Below are 23672 nucleotides of genomic sequence, written 5' to 3' on the forward strand. Positions count from 1 at the left end.
ACTGTTCATGACTGTATTTGCTTAGGGGGGAGGGATTTGTAGTGTATTCTGAAGCTGCCAAGAATACCTAATGTGTATTGTGAAACACCTAATTGGGAAGCTATGTTAAGCTTCGTCTTGAAATCTGATTGGTCCTTATGCGCTCAACCTGATAGGTTGATAACTGTATAGTAGGTGTGGCTACATTAGCCTGGAATGTTTAAATACCGAGCAGCTGCAATGGAAAAGCTGTTCGGGCTATCAGAAGTTGTACCGTGTTAGAGAAGTGATCGTCGAGCGGAAATAAACCTGAGTTTTGCTGAAATCACTCTCTGACTATTTGTTAAGCACGGGACTTAACAGAGGCAAAGGGAGGGTGCTCGTCTTTTTAAATACCACAGCTAATAGTAACAGGGGAAGGTAGTCGTTTCAATCAGGGGGGATGGCTGGAGAAAGAGTTTTTTAAAAAATGCTTCCCCAGCTGTGCTCCAAATCAGAGGCTCCAGTGCTTGCTTTTTAGGATTAAATATATACATCACAGAAACCCTCCGGAAAATTTACAAGCTGGATGAGAAGGCAAAAAGGAACTCAAGATCTTTTCCTGGCTTACACTTCAGTACCTGTTTTGCAGACACTGGTAGCATTTCTTGTAACCTTAAGTCCCCACAACAGACCTTAGTAAAACAAAGGGAAAATAATATAAGATTTCTTTCCTCCCTATTCTGCTGTGCCTCGGTCTTTTGACAGTATGACACAATACCATCAAAGGTGGCCACACAGTACATCTTCTCTTATCTGGATCTCAATTATCCGTTTGGCTTGCTATGAATCAATTGAAAGGGACACAGCAAAAGATGGAAATGTGACCAGTCAGTTATAGCAGCACTTCATTGGTTTATGCCTGCAGCCGGTATTGTTGCCCTGGCCTGGATGGTACATGATGGCTATCCTGATCTCAGAAGGGAAGCAGGGTCAGCCCTGGTCAGTATTTGGATGGGAGACCACCCAGGAAGTCCAGGGTCTCCACACAGAGGCAGGCCATGGCAAACAGCCTCCGAACATCTCTTGCCTTAAAAGTCCTACAGAGTTGCCATAAGTTGGCTGTGACTGGATGGCCCTTTCCACCACCAAAATACTGTTGCTCGTGAGGACGCCCAGTTGGGTGATATCCCTGGAACCTGGTAGGTTAGTTCCCGTAGAAGATTTCAGTGGACAGAGGGGGTTGGTTTTTGCCAATTCCCACCTCTCATTGCAAACCTTCAACCCTCCCGCCCGATGTTTCTGGAGGTCCTCTTTCCATCCATGGAAATCTTCTGTGGGATCCATCTTCAGAGGTTAAGCCTGTAGCAGCACCATGTGTGCACATATGCACACACATGCTGTTTATAGAATACCCTCCCAAGAATCATTTAGCACTAATTCTTATATCTTTTAAGATACCAAGTTAAAACTGTTTTGTTTACTCACATATGTATTGGATGGATGGCAGTTTGGCTGTTTCATGCTACCATTCCTTGAAATTGGATTCTATCATTGTTTTTTAGTAGGTATTTGGAAGAATGTTGTTAAAGATTTTACTGGTTTTAAGTTGGTTGTAAGTAGAAAGGCAGGTTAATATTTTAAAATAAGTATGTACCCCTCAAAAAATATCAATTGTCCCTTCTGCTAAGAAAGTATTCAGAAATTATTTTGATTGGTTAATTGAATGATGAATCAGTTAAAAGCAAGGGAGTTAATTGGTTAAACAGCTTGTAGAATTTGAGTGCCATAATGGGACATCCATCTATCTATCTATCATCTATCTATCTATCTATCTATCTATCTATCTATCTATCTATCTATCATCATCTAAACTGCATGTAACTTAGGCTGCAAAAGAAATATAGCAACCATCAGGGATGTTTGTTCAATATTTTGTTTGGTGTACAAATATACTGTTGTCTGATCTAGTGCACCTATAATGACAGAAATAATTTATTGGTATGACTTTAGTGCCCAAATGCTTCACAAATAAAGATTAACAACACTTATTCCAGTATGAGTTTTTGTGAGTTTTTGTCAGAGTTCACTTCCTCGGATATAAAGTGAAGAAAGAAACTCATTTTTTCCTCATCCCCACAGCATTGTGGTGCATTCATACACCTCCCAGGGTTTTCCTGGGGTTTCTCTGATGTTTCCTAAGCCTGCTTTGCTGCAAACCTTTGAGATGGCATCCACCAGGCGTGGATGACTGCCATGTAAATTGGAATGCTTGGATTTTCCTGGTCCCACCCGTACAGCAGCTTTTTCCCTAGTACCTGTGGCAGCCATTTCCCACCACCATCAAATGGCTTTTTAATAAATCAGCAGTTGACTGTCATTATATATATATTTTAAAGTCTTTAGCCCTTTTCACTGTGGAAATATGCCTTTCCCTTATGTATCTGCACAAAAAGGGCTATAGACTTATTTTTTAAAAATGAATCTGGGAATTCAGAGAAACCGATACACATATTAATATAATGTGAGCGATGGCTGCTGTTGGGTGACTGGGGCAAGGAATATATGGAGAAACTTGTTATTTGGAAGCCCTGTTGCCATTGCTTTGTACTGGCAGCCGAAGCAGCCATGCAGGAACCACAGAGGCCTGTCCCAGTGTGGGAAACAGTACAGGTGGGTGTTTGGCGACTGGGGCAGGGAAAATGTCCGGCTACCTGCTATGAACCTTTGCCATTGCACCGTTATTCACAGCCATAGCAGCCATGTAGAAGCCACACAAGTCTGTTTTCATGTGGAAAACACCAATGTCTATCACTGGGCAAGTAATGGCTGGTCACGAACTTTAACAAAAAAGTATTCATGTCCCTGGATTGCTGGAAATTTCTCTTCCCTGCCTTTGGAAGAGGATACCCTTCAGCTGCGCGGAAGGGGCAGTAGAACCATATGTGATTGTTATTACAACCATAAATCAGCCAGCAATAATATAATTGACAGTTAGCAACACATAAAAGGAAATATGTACATACAATTAAAGGTCCACAGCCTTGTTATAAACTAAATTCCATGTTATATGCATAATTAATAAAAAGATTTAAGCAGGTGCTTCCTTATTAAACAAGCTGAAGATCAAAATTTGCCCACCTCAAAGGTGGTTTCCTTGGAGTAATCTGACAAGAGAAAGGATATATAAAATTTGTTGGATCTTCCTGGAAAAGTGGATAGAATTGGGGTGATGTATAAGAAACAAATGTCCTTATAAAATTAAAAAATAGCTGAATACAATAGCATGTGTTTTAATTGTTTCAACCGCATTCAATTGGCAAGAACAAACACATTGAGAATAGGAGTATGTGCCCCGACCTGGATAGCCCAGGAGGCAAGCCTGATCTCCTCAGATCTTGGAAGCTAAGCAGGGCCAACCCTGGCGAGGACTTGGAAGGGTGACCTCCAAGGAGTACCAGGACCAGGATGCAGAGGCAGGAAAATGGTTATCTTTGTACTAGAAGAGCTGTATATAAGACAGCTGTTATATCTCTGTTATTTATGGAATTCTATGGCATAGAGATATTCTGCTGGAACAAAAATAGTTTCCTGCTGCCAGATAAGTTTGAACCCATACTCTATCAGTTTAGAGGTAAAAGGTAAAGGTTCCCTTGCTCGAAAGCCAGTCGAATCCGACTCTAGGGTTGCGGTGCTCATCTCCGTTTCAAAGCCGAAGAGCCAGCACTGTCCGAAGACGTTTCCGTGGTCATGTGGCCGGCATGACTAAACACCAAGGTGCACGGAACGCTGTTTAGTTTAGAGGACTGTGTCCCAAATTCATTGTTTCATTATTTTTTGCATGTATCCAAGATATTACAGGGCTGTGGGAGTAAATCCATAAAACTGTAAATTCTCAAATGGAAATAATCTGTAAAACATAGTGAAGTTAATCCAAGAGGGTTGAAATGCAGCTTAAACCAAAAACATATTGCTTGGAACCAGGTGTGTGCTTCAAGCAGCACGATGCCCGACTCTTGTCTGAGAAGGGCATTGAGAACATAACATAGGACACCAAATGTGTATCTAAGAAATTTAGTTTGTATTGCTTTCAGGGAACAAGAATCTTTATAAAGACATATCTGCCAGTCCTACATTAATTGAGGCATCAACTTGCCCTGGAAGACTTTAATCACAAATGGTTTATGCAAGCTCCTTTAAAAAAAAAAGAATGAAACTCATGGTAGCTGCTATCACTCTTTGGGCATTCTCAGTAACATGAGCCACCTGAGCACTCCATGAGCTGATCAACTGAAAAGCTGTACCTGAATATTTAAAAAACATCACCTGGTCAATATCCTGGCTGTCTATCTACTATCTGTACTTAACAAACCTTTTGGTGAGGACAAAAATTTGGGGTTTTGGAAGTTTATTGTTAGCTGCTCTAGTTTGCACTATGCAGTAAGAACATGAAGAGCTTCTCTAAGCCCTAGTTCATAATGGGATAGAATGACCATGTCATCCACATATGGTAATGTGAGAGTGGAACCATTATCAGCAAATCTGAATTTGAAAACCAAGAGACAGAGGCTTCAACTAGAGGCAAGAGTTTTTAGCTTGAGTTGACAAAAATTGAGGCATACTGGGCAGCAGTAGCTCTTTAAAAATAATAATAATAATAATAATAATAATAATAATAATAATAATAATAATAATAATAATAATAATAATAATATACTTTATTGTCATTGTACACAGAACAACGAAATTAAAGGTGCAATCATTTCAGTGATCTACAGCCATACACATATACACTCACACAACCATTCACAACCATCCAGGACCAGGGGAATCTGTTGCATAATTTCTCATTATACTGCATCTTTTTGGGAGAACTTGCTTGCTGTAAGCTCTGTTTAAATATTTGTAAATAAATAGTCTACAAGGATAACACAAATCTCCCATGCTTTCTCTTATCCAAAGTAGCAATGCTCATTATTGCTTGGAGATCACAGCAGAAGCATTTAATTGTATGATACAAAATTACTTCTTGGAACTTGTGATGGATCCTTTCTCTGGCATGAATCTTGGTGTTTCATATATAAATGAATGAGCCAATTTCATATAATCTGCAACTGAGAACCCAGTCCTATTCCACTGTTCATAATTTGCAGGATTTAATTACTTCATATACAATTTTTGAATTGTAAAATCACAAAACAGAGATGGAAACTGCCCTCTCCACTCATTAGCCAGGAGAAAGGTGCTTGCCCTGCTTCCAGGAGATGACAGGTGACAGCAAGCTTGCCCAGCAGGGCATTGAATTAGGGGGCATGGGGCCAGAGGGCTTTTAACTGGCAGGAACACTTCACATGTTCCTCCTTACCAGTGGACTCATTAGCCTGAAATTATTTATTTATTTATCAGATTTATACCCCACCCTCCCCGCAAAGCAGGCTCAGGGTGGCTTACATAAGATATTACACAGCTAAAACGGACTTAGATAAAATCATAACAATATAAGTATAAAACATTACAAAGTGCTAGTGCTAAGATGATTCATATGCAATGGTGGGCATGAACAACATCCAACAAACAGGCAGTCAGCTCCCATCACAGTCTGGTTTATATCGGCTGTTAATAATGATGTTAATATAGATGTTAATATTAGTCAGATAGCTATTATTTCTCAAAGTGCAAAGAAAAAGAAGAAGAAATTTTGGGGTGGAATGCCATCCAAATAAGCTCAGAACACTGCTGCAAGGGGAGGGAGAGCTCCTGCCTTCCCCGAAATAAATTTTCCTGTACTCAAACAGCACTGGAGGGGGTTATTTCCCCATTTTTGCTTCTCCAAGTGGAGCAGCAAAAACAGGGAAATAACTCCCCACACACAAGTGCAGGAAAACTACTTGGGGAGGAAGTAAGGAGCCCTTCCTCCCCCCATGGTGGCATTCTGAGCCTCTTTGTATAATGTTTCAACCCAAAGTTACTTCATTTTTCTTCTGAGCCCGTTCTAAGCCCATTATTTTTCAAAAGGCAAAGACCTGCAGCTGTTTTGTAGCTGTGGAGAACTCAAGTTGGTTTTGGGGAACCCTGGACCCAACTTGTGAAAAACATAGTTTGGCTCTTAATTAATCTCCCTTGATTCTGAAAAGGCTTTTGATTGCCTGGAATGGTAATTTATTTTCCAAACATTAAAAACATAGAATATCTTAGGTAACTTTCTAGCAATTGTTGCAACAATTTATAATCAACCAAGAGCAATACTGACTAATGGTCAATTATCTCAAACCTTTTGTATCATTTTGTGGCACACAACAAGGATAAACATTATTAGCAATTTATTTATATTGAAACTTTAGCTCATATGATCAGAGAAAACCAAGAAATAAAAGAAGTGTCAAAGAAATTAAGGTTAGCCTCCACACCGATATAAAGTTATCAGTAACCGATCCTCTAAATTCTGTAAAGCAAACCCTGACTTGCTGCATTGAATATGGTTCTGCATCAAGTTACTGATTAAGGAAATCTAACTGTTAGGACTAAATATAGAACAACACACTAAAGAACTAATCTTTGAAACAACAGGGGGAAATATTTGATTACCCCAACCAAATATTTAGGGATTTGATTATTTTCAAAACTGTCAGATTTATATTAAAATGATTATATTGAAGGTCAGGTATAAAAAAGATGATGAAATGGAGTACTCTACAACTATCTTGGCTAGATAAAATAGCAAGTTTTAAAATAATGCTGTTGCCAAAAAATCTTGTTTGTATTTGAAAATGCACTAATTATATACCAATTAAAATTTAAATATTTGACCAAGTGATATTTTGAAGTACATATGGTCCAATAAAAAAATCTAGAATTGTTTTGTCTTCTTTGCAAAGGCAACAACTAAATGAAGGAAAGAAGCTGTTAAATTAAAAATATTATATATATGACTTTACACAGATAGAAATATGCCTTGGTATGTTTTGAAGCAAGAAAGTTTGGATTCCTCTGTGTTGGATCCCCAAGCATCGAGAATAAATCCACGTTTAAAGAAAAGCAAAATTTATTTCAAAGCGTTGGAAAGACACTCAAACACGTTCTTTGTTAGAACTGACTACAAACGGTTAGGGCAAGCATAATAAAGGGATTTGAAACAGGTACAGAACCAATGGGTCACGTTCCCGCTGGCGGGTGAAAGGAAACGGTTGCGCGCTCATTCCCTGAGAACCAGGTTATCTCCAGACATAATACAAGTGCAGTTCCCAGGCTCTAAAAGCAACAAGCTGGCAATAAGCGTACTCCCCCAATACATCCTCCAGTTGTTTGGCTTAGGCATTACAGCAGAGTAAAATACAGGCGCACAGACAGGGGGGGGTGTTAACAACTGTACAGAGATACAAGCAACACAGAACACCATGGCAGCTTGCTGACACTCTGCATTACTAAAAATTTTATGGAGTGTTTAAAATATTCTAATGAACTGATAGAAGAGGTTTTGATAACCTGGGACAAATTGTGAATGTATTTAAGCCCAACTATCTCCAGTATTTTACTTTTAATTCTGAGTTTCAAATAATGAAGCCATGGTAAAGTTGGATGTTAAATAACTGTACAAGATTTATAGATTGGATAACATCAGATCAGTGTGCTTCTATGGCATACTTAAGAGAAACGAATATTTATATTAAGTGGTTCCAGTTCTTTCAACTAAAAAAGTATATAGACACAAAAGAGGAACAAAATCTTTGCATTAGTATAGCAGAATCTGAAACTTTATTACATAAAGTATCAAGAAACAGCAAATAAATTGACTCAATTTTATAGATGTCTGTTAAAACGTATACCTACAAAAGAACCAACTTTTTTAGAATATGGGAAAATTTGTTTCACTGAAAAATATCAGAACATGAATGGTGTACAATATTTATAATTGGCCCAGTTTAAACCATACGTATTAGTGTGACTGAGAATGTTTATAAAATTTCATATCTATCTACACTCCGTAGAAATTGAATAAGAGTTATCCAGCAAGACAATGTACATGTTGTAAGTATGGATTTGTTTCTGCAGTCTTTAACTATATGTTGTGATTTTACCCACCGGTCAAAGCCTTTTGGTTAAAAATGATTTCTGAAATAAAACATATGACTTCAAATAGACTACCTCTAAAGGTCATTTTATTTGGAATTATAGGTGATGAAATACCTGCAGTAAATAAAATTATACATGATTTATTAACCACTGTAAGACTTTTAGTTGCTAAAAAAGAGGAAGAAAGCCAAAGTAATGACTATTAAATCTTGGATTAAGGAAGTATGGTACCTAGTCAAATTGCTGAAGTTAAACGAACTTGTATGTCTAAGGGACAAAAGGTAGAAAGCACCTTCTCTTTTTAAACAATCTCCTTTTCTGGATTGCTGGTACCAAACAAGAAGTATGATTATTTACATCTACAATTGCTCTTCTTTGGTGTGATAGTTGTTGTAATTTTGTTTGACATTTATACTGTATTTGCTTTATATTTAAATAAAAATCTGTAATATGGGTAGAAATTAGGCAAATCTTCCTTAATAACACTTTATCGTTAACTTCCCCCTACTATTAAGGGCCAAAGTAGACAAGTTAGTGCATGATCCATGAAGATAATTTCTTGTGACATTTTTAAATGCTAAAAGTAGTCATAGGGATAATATAAGCCCAAACTGGATCAAGACCACAATGCAGAGGGAGAGGAGCCAAATCTTCCCACTGTGCCATTTTCTCAATTGAAGTCACCTCTTCCCACTCCATGATAAAGTCTGCCCTCAATACATGTTTGCAAATTTATCTGCAGTCAGCTCTGGGGCAGGAGATGATAATTTGGATTAGGGGCAATGGCACAGAGGAAAGCATCCAACACCTTGCTCCCTCAGTGTTACGGCCCTGATCCAATTTGGGGTCCCGCATGGCTATTTTTTAATAAAGCAGTTGATAAACAAAACCCATGATACAGATTACTAAAGGAAGCACATCCATATCAGAAAACAAGAGACTCTTACTGCAGATTTTGTTTAGCCTACTACTTAACCTACAGTATTTAACTGCCGAATCATCAGTGGAAGTATACAGAAAAAACAATGTGGTGAAGTTTGGTCTGTGTTGCTTGGAGAGTACACCTATTGTTTGACTAGATTTAGACTAATATGATATTACCTTTATGGGATGTTGTTGACAGTGGTCTAAATGTGGACCCAGAATGCAAAGGGTATCTTGGATAACTGAAGTTTAAATAATAGATATTCTACGAAATGTTAACATGCAAAAATACATTTTGTGGCACAGTGCATGAAACTGAACACTGTAAAGGTGCATTTGAAACAAGTCTGATAATTGCCTAGATATTATTAACAGGTATTAGCACTTGGGCTTTTTAATGTCGATTCATTTTATATTGCTAATTCTATGTCTCACGTAATTCACTACTTATGTAAACTGAACTTTTAAAAGTATTTGCCAACTTTAAGCACCCCATAATGAAGTAAAGGGCTGGAGTGCTATTGTACACTTACTTCAGAAGCCTAAAACAATAAAAAAATACTTAGAACAGATTTGCAATGAAATAGCTACTTCATGTATACATAAAATTTAGATATGTCTTTAATTTAAATGTTTTCCAAGGTGAATTGGAATGGTTTAAAAATAAGCTTTTAGAAAACAAGATGAAAAAGTATAAAAAGAAAAGATTTTACAAACTTGACATTGTGTTTTAACACTAGATTTTGCTTGGAACTGTCACTTTTGTGTGAGGTTTCTAGACATAAGGACAATTTCAGTAGCATTATAGTTTATGGGTTCTATTCCTGTACAATTTTTGGATGCAGGTGCTGCTGAAACATGATACAAGCAGCCCCGTAGCCAGAAATTTTGGGTTAGTGGGGCATGGGGAAATTTTGTGGGTCAGCAGGCGAGAGGCGGAAGGGGGGGGGGCAGCCGCATGTCTTCCCTGAACTCCAAGCAGAGATTTCTTTAAATTTAAAACAAAATTAAAAGAAAATTTCAAGCAGGGGCTGCCTGCGCCTGAACTCCAAGTGGCGAAATCGCTGCTTAGAATTCAGGGAAGGTGTGCAGCTGCCCCTCCCCCTCCCTTCCTGCAAGATTTAAACGGCCGTCCAGCTGATCGGCGCGGGCCATGTGCTCCTGCCAACCAGCTGGAGGGCACTTTAATGTCACAGGAGGGGAGGGGAGGGGGGAGGGGAGAGAGGGGCAGCAGATGTTGTGGGCCGTGGCTCACATTTGAGGGGGCAGAGCCCTGAAATGCCCACCGTAGCTATGGGCCTACAAGTGATACAAGTGATATTTCATATCAAATAGACAGATCTCCAACTATCCATACTGATTACGTCTTCACCCCAGATTAGTGGTTTTGCCCGTTCTTCTCATGGTTTAACTAGCATCTAATTATGTACAACAGAGCCACTTCAGATCACTTCAGGTTGTACAGCCAGGGTCTTGGAATCAGACGTAAATGAGCATTTGGGGTTTTGTGAGCATTTGCTCCAAGTCACATTTTTGTTTCAGTTCAGGCAAAGCCAACGGAGCCGTCTGTCTCTTCTTCAAACTTCACAACCAGCAGGGAGGATAACACAACTGCAAAGTCAGGTAAGCATATATAAGATAAGCCAAAATTAGGAGATGCCTTTTGTTTTTGTGCTGTTTTTCACCATAGTGGAGAGGTGGGTTAAGTGAGCTCATTTGGCCATACTGGAAAAATGTCAAGAATGCAACTGAGTTACTTGGGTAAAGGCTGAAGTGTGTCGTTTTTACTGCCTAGTAGCCTTGCTGTGGCATTCTTCAGGGGCAATAACTTAATGCAATGTGCTTCACAGAACAATTTTGGTGGGATGATGACACAGTAAAGTCTACCTGTCTTGGTCATGACCATTGCTGGTGAATGTTCCATCACACATCAAGATCAGCTACTAGGCATCCCCTTGTTCAAGTCAGATTTTGAAAGGTTTTAAGGATGTAGTGAACTACTTATGTTGAGAAATCTCCACTATCTCATTGTACTATGTTCCTTCCAGTCAGCAACTGATTTGGGCCATGAGCCATATCCCATGGGGTGTTAAGTAGAAAGCAGGGAGCCAGATCTACTCCACACCTCTTTGCTGCTGTCCAGAAGAGGTGCCACACAGAGTGCTCCTTGCTACTGAACAGGATTCCAGGATATACTACAGATTCATTCAGGGCAGTAGCACCACAAGGCCAAAAGTAGCATACTGGAAAGTTGTGTACCACTTATGACGCAGTTGACTGCCTCACATGAAGTGAGGACACACACAACATGAACTGAGCATGCATTCCAGATGTGAAGCACTTAAGTTTATGGCTACCTCGTGCCTCCAGGGTGAGTAGTGGTGAACACAGGAGGTAGATGAAGTGGCACCCTATAAGAGACCTCAGTTGGTCCCAGGGAAGGTAAAGGTAAAGGTTCCCTTGCTCGAAAGCCAGTCGAGTCCGACTCTAGGGTTGCGGTGCTCATCTCTGTTTCAAAGCCGAAGAGCCAGCGCTGTCCGAAGACGTTTCCGTGGTCATGTGGCCGGCATGACTAAACACCAAGGTGCACGGAACGCTGTTACCTTCCCACCGAAGCGGTACCTATTTATCTACTTGCAATTTCTTGCTTTCGAACTGCTAGGTTGGCAGGAGCTGGAACTAGAGATGGGAGCTCACTCTATCATGCAGCACCCGGGTCTCGAACTGCTGAACTACTGACCTTCCACAGCCTGCAGTTCAGCATCTTAACCACTTGAGCCACCGCAGCTCCTGGTCCCAGGGAAAGGGGTTGTTAAATCCTGTTCTATTTGTTCAAAGACTATAGCACATAATCCATTATCTTCAAAAGCAACAGAGATTCAAGTATTGGTTAAGTCAGTTTGGCAATGAGCTTAAAAGTGTCTCAGTTCTGTGCAGGGAACTGAATACACAGTTGTTTCCACTAGGGAAGGTTCCACATGGAAGTCAAAACAGCTGTATGGACAGCAAAATACACAATTGAACATTCATTCAACTGGCTTATAATATGAGTGGAATTGTTTATTTATTATTAATTTATTTCTTCATTAAAATATTTAATGACTTTCCTTGTTGTTCAAGGCAGCTTACAAATTACCATTTAAAATGTACAAAATAAAACTCCAAATAACCCCCTCCCTCTACAAAATCCCTATAAACTTCAAATCAAAATTATTTGAAATATACATGAGAGCATTAATTTATAAAAAGCATTGACCTAGATTAAAAAATGCCCTAAGTTTGTTCTTAGAAGTGTCATATAGTTAATGTGGCTTTAGGATCTTTGAATAACAAGAAAGTACTTGTACCATTGCCCCAGTGCCATGGTAAGCAGAGTTATACACACACACACACACACACACAACCTTTATTGGCATGAAAGCACAAAACATCATGGAAATACGGGAAAATACTAAGATGCATCAGTCACTTACACTTGGCTATTCAAGCCTCGTCTTCTGATTGCGTAATATAAAAATGTTACAACAGCCTCCATGATTTCGCAATTAGAATGAAACAGAAGAAAGTGAACAACTGAGTCATCTAGAAGTGGAGTAGTAAAATGAGATCGGATATCCCTATAGAGGGGACAATGAAGTACGGTGTGTGTAGTGGATTCTATATCTTTTAGAGAGCCCTAAGTACAAAGTCTGTCTACATATGGTATCTGGCGGTACCTCCCTAAAAGCACCTCTGATGGCAGAACATTAAAGCGTGCAAGCATGTATGCTCAAGCATAGTTACACCCCCCTCTAAGACCATTGATTTCAATGGATTTAGAACGGTATTATTTTAGAATATATATCTCCCACATTCTTCCAGATTGTTGGGTTTAATTCTCTTTAGGATGGCACTGGTAGCTGAAGAAAGCGGAAGGCAAGTTGTGTCTAATGACAGCATCAATTTTTTCCCCAGGAAATGAGAACTGAAGATTCTCAGGGGAATTCAGGGAGAGTAAATACACACAGTGAATGCAATCGGTTCTTACATATGTAAATAGCAAATCAAGGGCTGATTCTGCTGTCAAATCTCCCTTCATATTTCTGATAGGCCATCGGCCTATAAAATGTGTCTGTCATATAAACCCTTTATAAAAACAATTGCTGAACTGCTATAGGGTGTTTCTAACAGAAGGCATCAAGGAGGCTTTCAAACCCCACCCCACCCCACCCCCCCAGGTGTTCCTCAGACATCTCATCTCTCTGCACTATCGATTTCCTGGACCCCAGTTGCCAAGAAGAGAAAATAGCTCAGAATTTCTCTTTTATGCTATTTTGTCTGCTAGGTGGGATGACTGGGCAAGATACAAATGGGCAAAAAAGGGTTAGGGGTCCAAAAGCAGCGTCAGGGATTCAAAAGGAAGTTGTCCTTGGGACCAAAGGAAGAACAGACAGTGAACTGCTTTGAGGAGAACAAAGTAATTAGGAAACAAACGAACCAATATAAACAGTAGAACACAATATTAGAAAACCGCTGCTGCGAACACTTAAGAAAGGTCACGGGATGGTTCCAACAAAGCCTGGGCTTGTTAATAAGACGCTGTGAGGCATTTGCGAGCTTTTTTGCAGATATAGTCTTGTCACTCCGCCGCAACCTCCCCGCCACAATTGAAACAGTGAATGAACTTGAGGCTCCATGCACGTCTCCTAGCCTCCAGTTCCCTTACTGTCTCAGGGTGAACAGTATCCCAGGGCACAATGGTGCATAATTAACTTTGTAATCTGGATGCTGGTGTATGCAACCACAGTCCATATCCACAGGGTCATTCAGAGTGCAGTGGTCTCCAGTTCACCCACACATGGCTATCAAGGAGTATGATCTGCTTCCTTCTTTTGAGACACAGGTATCCCCAAGGGGGAAAGATACCTGCCATTTCCAGGGATGCCACCTACATTACCAGGTATATGCTGTTATACCCAACTACCCGGTTGTTTGCGGATATGACCCAGGTCCCCTGGTGGTTATCAGTCCCAATGGGTGGTACTTAGCATGCCTCTAGTTTTTGAGGTTACCCTGAACTTCATGCTGTCGCCTCTGTGACATTTTCATCAAAGTGGCAGGAAGCTGTGTGGGTGGCAGCTTGTGTTTGCACCCATTCCAACTGATAGGGGCTGATAGAGGACTGAGCAGGATGGGGGTTGTTTTCTTGAGCAACATCTTCCTGGACGTATTGGTCAGATCTGGAGATTTCTGCATCAGCCTAGCCCAGGATTCATATTGTCACTGGCTTCAATGAACTCCACTGGCAGCTAATACAACCCTTGAGCTTTTAGGCTTATCAGTGTGATTGCTTCTTGCATTCTGGAAGCATCATGGATCTATGAATTCAACACAGAGTCCAAATCATTGGTTCCTTCATGACTCTTCAACCCACACATATTTTATGCTTATTTATTAAAATATGTGCAGCCTGCCTTTCCTCATGGTTCAAAGGGAGTTACAAATGCAGTTAAAACATGGTTCAAATATACAAAATAAAATTGCAGATAACCCCCTTCAAAGAAAATGGCCTTGCAGCATCTCATGAAAAATTCTATATTTTCTCCCCCATGGCAATTTCATGACTGGCTGAGCAAGATTTCTGATTCCCGGAGAGCAACAGAAGGTGGAAGTGAGAACCACTCCTCTTCACTGCTTGAAATGTTTACCTGGACTGTGAGCTATCTTTGGTGTGGTGGTTAAGTGCACGGACTCTAATCTGGGGAAACCGGGTTTGATTCCCCTCTCCTCCACTTGCACCTGGCTGGATGACCTTGGGCAAGTTGTAGTTCTGATAAGAGCTGTTCTTGAAAAAGAGCAGTTTCTGTCAGAGCTCTCTCAGCCCCACCTAACTCACAGGGTGTCTGTTGTGGAGAGGGGAAGGGAAAGGAGTTTGTAAGCCGCTCTGAGACTCCTTTGGGTAGTGAAGGGCGGGGTATAAATCCAATCTCTTCTTCTTCTTCTTCTGTATGTGTGTGTGGGGGGCTTTGCTTTGAGTCTTTAAAAATGAAAAAAAATATTCAAAAGAGAAAAGGTATGTCTGTGTACATAGCCCCCCAGAGAACAATAACCAACACCCTCCCCCCAATATTCCAGCCAGGATTTCCTCCTTTGTACAAAGCTCCAACAGGAATACCTCTCATACAGAAAACAAGAGCTGTTATTTTCCTGTCATCTCAACTGCAGCACCTGATAGAAACCTCATCCCAATAATCCCTCTCTTCTCTGCTTCTTTCCTTCAGAAGCCGAGAGGTTACGTCTAGTGGATGGAGGAAGCCGCTGTTCTGGCAGGGTGGAGTTCGAAGAGGGTGGTGTCTGGGGCACCGTCTGTGATGACCACTGGGACCTGACGGATGCCGGTGTTGTCTGCCGGCAACTGGGCTGTGGATGGGCCATTCAGGCTCTGAATGCCTCTTTTTTCCAAAAGGGAACAGGCCCCATTCATCTGGACGAAGTAAAATGCTCAGGGAATGAATCTTATTTGTGGGACTGTTCCTCTGAGAAGAACCATGACTGTGGGCACAAGGAAGATGCTGGTGTGGTGTGTTCAGGTATTTTCCCCATGTTTATGTGTTTGGCAGCGAGTACCATTGTCAGCTGGAACATAATCCAGGCATAGCCAACTTCTTAAACCATTCTTACTGGCCAGACTGCGCAGCAAGAGGCCCCAAAGTGAAGTAGGAGAAGACAAGAAGACAGCTTCTTCATCTGGCCAGCTTCAAATGAGGGCAGAAAGGGCACAACTGTCCCCCTTCCTGCTTCAAGACTGCAACTCCATGGAGTAGAACAAATAATTGTTGTTGTTGTAGACCACCCTCCCCCACATGGGCTCATGGCAGTTAAACAACATTTAATTAATACATTATAGGGTTGCCAAGTGGCACTTACCTCTTCCGAGGGGGACTCCCGGGTGGCTCCCGGAGCATGCACATCACCAGGAAGTGACGTTATGACGCCGGGCACGCTGGGGGCGATGCCACGACCATACAAGGGAAAACCATAGAGTGTTCCCTTTTATGGCCGTGGCCCTGCCCCCAGCGTGCTCGGCATGCCCACGTCACTTCCTGGTGACGCGCACGTCGGGGAGGAGTTTCCCCCGAGGCCCAATCCGGCAACGCCAGGGAACGGGCCTTTGGGGCAGGGGTTTCCCCGCCCCCCGGGGGGACTTGGGATCCCTAATACTTTATAATATTTTTAAAAATTAAAGCAATAAAATAGTAATAATCAACTCATTCAACTATTCAGATGGCATCTAAACAACCAATACCGTTACCCCCCCCGGGGGGAGGAAGGAGAAGGGAGGGCAGGCTTGATGAGAGACCATTGCTGTCCTCAGCCATAGGCCCGGTGGAACATCTGTGTCTTACAGGCCCTGCAGAATCGCTTTAAGTCCTGCAGTGCATGGATGTCATGAGGCAGAGAGTTCCGCCAGACTGGTGCCAGGTCTGAAAAGGCCCTGGATCTGGTTGAGGGCAGCCGGATAGCCTTTGGGCCAGGGATCACCAGGAGGTTCTGGTCCCCGGAGCGTAATTCTCTTTGGGAGGTATACTCGGAGGGGCAGTCCCGCAGATACGCTAGTCCCAGACCATTTAGGGCCTTAGGATCTGATTCAGTCCTCAGCCCGGAGCCAGTGCAGCTGGCAAAGCACTGGTTGAATATGTGCCATTGATGGCGTCCAGTAAGGGCCTGAGCTGCTGCATTCTGGACCAGCTGTATGAAAGCACAAGAAGAAATTAAAGTATTTCCACTGCATGGAAACTGTTTGATGGAAGAAGTCACCTTGCATCTTTCTTCTCTGCACTCTGATGGGCTGGTGTAATCAGGAAATAGTGCAGGAACATTGGGGCTGTTTTCACACATGGTGCCAAAATCGCCTTTGAGCTATGTGCCAGCCTGCGACATTTTTTGATCTTATCTGAAAAGTCAAAATGGCATTCCCCTGCTCTTGATTAGAGCTCATTTTTCAAATGATAAGAGGTAGAGGCAGGAAAATCATGGTGTCTTGTCTAGAATCTGATGCCTGAAAAGGCTGTCGCTTCCTAGAAAAGCTGCCTCGGTCTCGGCTTCTCATACGTTATTTGTTTGCGTGTCTCAGCATGATCAGTGTGGGGCAGAAAGCAGAAGAGAGCAATATAGATAAATGAACAGACATCCAACCACGGCACATTTTAAATTTGCCTTCCTTTCGTTTCCAGCTCATCACCTCTGAATGTTGTGATACGGGAAGCCAAAGAGAGACGGTTTTAATTAATGTTTCATCAATGCAGCTTTTTCATTTGATTTGCAAACGCAGGAAATTACTGTAACATTTCTAGTATCACTTATGAAAATGCCCTGCGTGTGCCGGCTCTGCCTTGAGACCATGACGTCTGATGAGTTCTGAGCTCCTGGCCCTGGCAAGCGTATCACAGCCAATAACATTTTGCCAGCTGTTTTTCTTCTGCTGACTCAGCTCCCTTTTCTCTCCCCCCCCCCACCCCTTTGATAGATCACCAGGAGTGGCGCTTATCAGGTGGACGAGATGCTTGTGCTGGCCGAGTGGAGGTCTACTACAAGGGTGTCTGGAACACCGTATGCGATAGTAGCTGGTACCAACAACAGGCCAATGTGCTCTGCCGCTTCTTGAAGTGCAGCAATGGGGCCTTAGAGCCAAAGGTGCCCTTTGACCATACACTGCTGGGAAAGATGTATTACGACTGTTCTGGAAATGAAAGCTCACTCGCCCAGTGTTTATGGCGCTACAACAACTCCAATCTGTGTGACCAGTCCAGAGCTGCTGGGGTGATATGTAATGGTAATTAGTGCCTGAGCCTCAGTTGCCTTCTCTTCTCTCTCTCTCTCTCTCTCTGATTGCAGCAGCAGAAGTAAATAATAATGGAGAGAGAAGACACTTTGTCCGTTTAATTCCCCACCACCATATGTTTGGGTCTTGTCCTTCTCTCAAGAGTCAAAGACTTGTCCGCACTATTACCTAGCCAAACATGAGGTTGCATCTTGTGATTTGTGGATGCGAGGACCACTGATCTTTCTAGCACTCCCCTTCCCCCAGAAGTCCCTTTTGAACACAGGACATTTTATTCCCAGGATCATGGGGACCATAAGGTCTAATAGCCACATGTGTGTCAGGCAATGCTCCCTCTAAGCTGTGGAGTCTTGTGAGCAAAAATTCTACCTTGTGAGCTGCTGGCATTAAAGTTGTGAGCAAGCAATTTGGCTGCTGTATAAATTAGTTTGCTCTGGAGCTATCCTTCCTGATCTAAGACAAAAATGTGTGAGCTGGAGGCTAAAAAACTGCAAGCTAGCTCACACTAACTCACCTTAGAGGGAACACTGGTGTCAGGAGGCTTCAGGGAGAGGGGATGAAATTGCCCTCTCCTCTTTCTTCCATCGATGGAGCTGTGTGGATGGAAGAGGCATAAAGGGTGATTTTATGCCCTTATCCCTCCAAAGGTCCCATGAACATGGGAAAGTTTATTCCCAGGATCAGAAAGAACTGGGATCTATAACCATCAGCACCATCAGTGGATAGACCATGGTCTCAAACTCACTAATCCAGTTTAACACATCTCACTGCAGTGCTGTCTTTGTCAGGTGAAATGGCACACCAGACTCTGACACCTGTCAATCTGATACAAAATTGGAAACTCCACCTTAGCTGTGACTGCAACGTGCAGGCAGAGCCAATCATGGGGGCTGTGGGGGCTGCGTTTTCACTTTTTCTCCTACTCGCTTTCTTTATTCCCATCGGTACAAGAAATGATACAAGTGCTCCCGTGAGCCAGCTTACAGCTTCTCCACAGCAACAGCAGGGGTAAACAAAGGGGTGGTGCTTTCTTCCTCCTTGACAATGTCAGGGAAATGTGCAATTTTTGTTAAGAGCAATTTGATATTGACCAGACTGCCAGTCTTTCTCTCTTTATGTCCAAAGGCGGCAGCCTGCATGACCCACCAGGAAGCTGTGCAGGTACAGAAACAGACACAGGGAAATGTTTTGTAGATGATCGTGAAACTGAACTATAAGGAAATATGACCAGGATGGTCTGCAGTTAAGACACCCTACTATAGCAGATGTGAGCATTATCAAGAGAAATAGAAGAAATCATGCAAGATTCATCAAGATTCTCAGATTTCTTAACCTTTTGAGAAAAATTAGATGAGCCTGCATAGTCTTTCTTAAAATAAAAAAGAAAACACTTCCAGTCTGGATTAGATGGGAAAAAGAAAGAAAGAAAGAAAGAAAGAAAGAAAGAAAGAAAGAAAGAAAGAAAGAAAGAAAGAAAGAAAGAAAGAAAGAAAGAAAGAAAGAAAGAAACTATAGGAGAGAGAACTGAACATATTGGATAGGATGGAGGGGGAAGAAGCAAATACTCAGCTAGAGGACAATAGTGCAGAACAGCTTTAGCACGGCAAGATGCAACTAACAGATCTTTTGGTATCTGTCACTGAAAAAGGGTGTTTATCTGGGCAAAATAAGCAGAACTTTTCCCAGTACAGATGGTAGCCACATGATCTAAGCAGGAGTTGCATTGGACTGTTTCCTTGCCATGATAGAGTTTGGCTTCCCTGTGGGGTAGCTGTGATGTCAGCTGGCAACAGCTCTGCCAGAATCTGGAAACGCTCTGATCAGAAGGCAGAATATCAGGATAGTTTGTTGCCTGGAGGTGCAGAAGCAACCATCCCAGTGCAATAAGAGTCCTTCCAGCATGCTCTGACTGGAAGGACTGGAAGGACTGTTCTTTTCGCTCTTGCATCCCTGGCCTGTGATGTGCTTCATCCCATACAGATCCTTGCTGAGGGGAACTGACATGTGACCCACACAAGGTGTGCAGACGGCTTTGCTGACTACATGAGCTCAGTGTGAAGGCTTGGGGGAGGGGGGGCACTGGACTTTCCCCTGGACAGTCCCAGTGCTTTCAGACATGGATGGCAGCTCCCAGCCTGGATAATGAGCATGGCTAATTGTATCTCTGTTGTCTTCTCTATTGTTTCTAGTTCTTTATTCTCACATGATCTCCTTCTGGTTTTTAGGCTCACAGGGTTTGCAGACCTCTACATATCCAAACACAGGGACTCCAGGCAGCCCCCTGCCCACTACACGTGAGTGCAAGTCTCTTCAAGGAGATTTCTTTTATATCTAATGCAACCCCAATGTAAAATGGCTGCATGTTGTGACTTCCAGTACAAAAAAGAAGATCCCCCCATGGAACATTCAGTCCACTACACATCGCTTCCTGCTTGCCATTTCTAGCAGTTATCTCAGTGGACATGTGTCTGCTTCAGGCCTGCTCCATATCTGCAGAACAAGTGAAGCAAATAAAGGTGTCTGAGCCAACACTACACCATAGGCCAAGCTGATGGGAGAGTCGTGCAACAAGGGGGAAATGTAGACATTGTGGGGACATACATATTCACTTTAAGTCATGATGGTGAAAGGCCTAAAAGGACAAACCCAGCAATAAAATGATTGACATGCCCTATGTAGAGCTCAAAGTTTTACTCCCAGTCTTCGTAAAGAACATTTCAGCTAATGGCAGAACAAAGCAGCCTTTGCAGTTAGGCTGGAGGCAGGGGATAATTTTCCAGAGTTAAAAGCATGATTTGAGAGACATCACTTGCTAAGGTATACCACCAGAGGTCATTTTGTAGAAAAAGAGGTGCAGGAGCTCATTAGCATAACTTATTTGCATATGCCACACCCCCTGACATCACCGGAAGCGTATCAGAAGGCAACACCCTTTGTTGCATGTGCCCGCCCCCTGGGCTCTTTACTGCTGGAGCTCCGTTCCTGTGCGCTCCTGCAGGAAATGGCCCCTGTATACCACACATACATTTCTCCTGCTGTTGCCTCTAGTTAAATATGTTTTGCAGGCTCCTGGTGACATAGTAGTGGGACACATAATAGTCTAACGACAAGCAGTGTTCCCACATTCAACCCTCTGAAAAAAGAACCACATGTTTCCAGCCTCAGGGTCTTGCACTCTCCAGCATGTCAAGTAGTATAACCTTCTTTCTAGCTGGAAGTAATCACAACTTCTAAAATGTAGTTGCTATCCATCCAATATCTGTCAGTTTCCAAACTGAAAACTTTCCCTCCATTCTGCATCTGTATTGACTCAGTCCTGGGTGGGTATGGTGAGGGTATGTGGCTAAAGGAAGGGCTACACAGATAGGGCAATCGTCCAGACCAGGGGTCCTCAAACTTTTTAAACAGGGGGCCAGTTCACTGTCCCTCAGACCGTTGGAGGGCCGGACTATACTTTAAAAAAAAAACTATGAACAAATTCCGAGCAGGGCTCTTCCAGACAGCCCTCGCCCGCGCAGCCCTCCCAGGAGCCCTTGGTGGGATCCACAGAGGAGACCCTCTATTGCAGGATAAATAAACACCCGGCGGGCCAGATAAATGTTTTCGGCAGGCCGCATGTGGCCCACGGGCCGTAGTTTGAGGACCCCTGGTCCAGACCCTGTGTGTGTGTGTGGGGGGGGAGACTGCATTTCCCACAGTGGAGTTGGTGCAATTTGCAGGACTTAGTCAAAGCTCAGTATCTTGTGAGTAGAGGAGATCATTCTATCAGTGTTTTTTGGCTTTATCTCAGCAGCTTAGCTCTTATCTGCACTCCTGGATTTCTGCAGATCTGAGGTCCATTGGATGATCATCTGTTTTGCGAGGTCTCCTGCTTCCATTCTGGCATGGCCCTGCCGCCTCTGTTTTTGATCACTGCAGTGATGGGCAGAGATTAGCAATGGTGCTGCTGTAGCAAGGCACGCCGTGCTATGCTACATTTAAAGAGAGACACATTTTCTATCCACCATTTTAAGAAAGAACAAGAGAAGCAGAGAAATGCACAAATTCAGACACTGCCTTAGAAGCACCTTCTCCCTTTCTCTCCCACCTTTGACTATCTCTCCATTTTGCAGGTTTGGCTATACGTGAGAACTGGGGAGACAAGATACCATCATACCAGATGTTGCTAATCCTCTGCATCATCCTGGGTCTTCTCCTTTTTTTGGCCATGCTGACTCTTATTGTTGTACTGAATAAACGAAGGAAACACGATACCCTCGGTAGGCTGGGCATCACCAACATCGGAGAGGGGAAACGCATTTTATGGGAAATTTCCTGGGCGACTGTATATACTGTATACTGTAATTTGGGAAATATTAAAGGAAGACTAAACAATGGCCTTCAAACCCACGACAGATAACCTTTTGGCAGAAATCAAGGCAACTGTAAAGTATCATGTGGATCAGACCGTTGCCATAGGATCACACAGCAGATTTTGCAAAGTTCTCAGACCCTTTTCAGATATATAGGTACATAAGGCTCTATTCAGTTACAATTTGTGAAGTGAATGAGCCTTAAATTCTCAGGTTTACACAGTCTCCACCACCCCCACCCCCTATTTTGGGCACAGTTGAAGGCTTCCTGGTTTAGAAAAACTTTAATCTAATGTTGTGATATCTGAATTCTGGTGCCTTAACAACTATCCTGGTTTAGGATCCCAGTTACTGGGAAAGAAATAAACTCCAATTTGCTAAGGCAGCTGAATTTGGACAGGTTTCACAGTCACAGGCAAAAATAATTACAATCCCTGAATTGTCTGAGCTGGAGATGTACTGGAGATGAAGAAAGGCAAGAAACAGGCAACAAGAGTTTTGGATGAAAACGGTTGTACTGTGGAGTATCTTCTCTCCATTGGGAAGGATGGCTCTCAGCAGTGATAGGGTGAAAACCCTGGGGCACAGAAAGCCTTACCTTGTTTGCTTTCCCTGTTTCTATTTGCAGCCCATGCCATTTCCTCGGCTTCATTAAGTGTTCCAGTCCTAATGAATCACAGCATGCCGGTCTCAGGGATGACTATTGGAGTGGGTAACGACTATCGGGAAATGCCCACAAGTGTTCCCAAAGGAGAAGGTATCCAGAGCTGACACTTATTTCTCCCTCATTCCACCTTTCCATTTTTCTCTCTCTCCTTCCTTCCTGCCAGCTTCCTCTTTCCATGCAGTAGTTGCTCATTAGCTGTGCCAGATCCATGTCTTTGCTCTTTCCCAGCATTCACAGCACAAGATATGGAAAAAAAATATGATTCTTTCCTCAGCTATTGGGAATCATGGGAGAACAGTCTGGAATGAAGCTATGTGGGTATTACTAGCATCTGAAAGACATTGCCCATAATGCCATTTATTTAAGTGTGGTGATGCAGGCCCCCTCTCCATGCCTGTGTCAAGTTCTGACCCTAACATAAGGTAGGAGCTTTTGTGTATTGAGGAGGCAGGAGAGAATGGTCAAACAAAAGAAGGTTTATTCAAAGCATTGCTCAGCTCTGGACTGGACTGGACAGCTCTGCATAGAGAGGCACTCAAATTTATACGATTTCATAGTGAACTATATACATTGTGACAGTAAACACGGGGTCTCATTGGACCTAAGCAGAGTTCTACAATTGGTTACCCTGGGTGGCTTCGGGACCAATGGATGGTCTTTATTAGACAGCCAATCATAATGCGAAAACTAGGATACCAAGATACTTCAAACAGCATAACATCAGGAGTCTTTGGGGCTGGAGCGCACTGGAGCGCCGCTCCGTGAGCCCTGGAGCTGGCAAAATGGCGGTGGCAGCAAGCCCCACCCCCAGCTCCCCGCGCTATGGCCCGTTGCTGTTTTTCCGGGGCCCACGCCAAAGCGCTGCGGCCCTGGGGAGGCC

General features: G+C 42.7%; 1 protein-coding gene across 1 annotated transcript in view; it reads left to right on the forward strand.

The window, feature by feature from the left end:
- The window catches only part of CD6 (CD6 molecule), a 35817-nt gene that overhangs the window by 2744 nt on the left and 9401 nt on the right, over nt 1-23672 (forward strand). The window contains exons 2-7 of the mRNA XM_015423045.1: nt 10643-10649; nt 15213-15521; nt 17459-17764; nt 19999-20067; nt 21886-22032; nt 22754-22882. Coding sequence (XP_015278531.1) covers nt 10643-10649; nt 15213-15521; nt 17459-17764; nt 19999-20067; nt 21886-22032; nt 22754-22882 — 967 coding nt within the window. The remainder of the gene's footprint in view (nt 1-10642; nt 10650-15212; nt 15522-17458; nt 17765-19998; nt 20068-21885; nt 22033-22753; nt 22883-23672) is intronic.

The sequence above is a fragment of the Gekko japonicus genome, unplaced genomic scaffold (assembly GCF_001447785.1).
Source record: "Gekko japonicus isolate JY-2015 unplaced genomic scaffold, Gekko_japonicus_V1.1 scaffold253, whole genome shotgun sequence".
In the NCBI taxonomy this organism is placed as follows: domain Eukaryota; kingdom Metazoa; phylum Chordata; class Lepidosauria; order Squamata; family Gekkonidae; genus Gekko; species Gekko japonicus.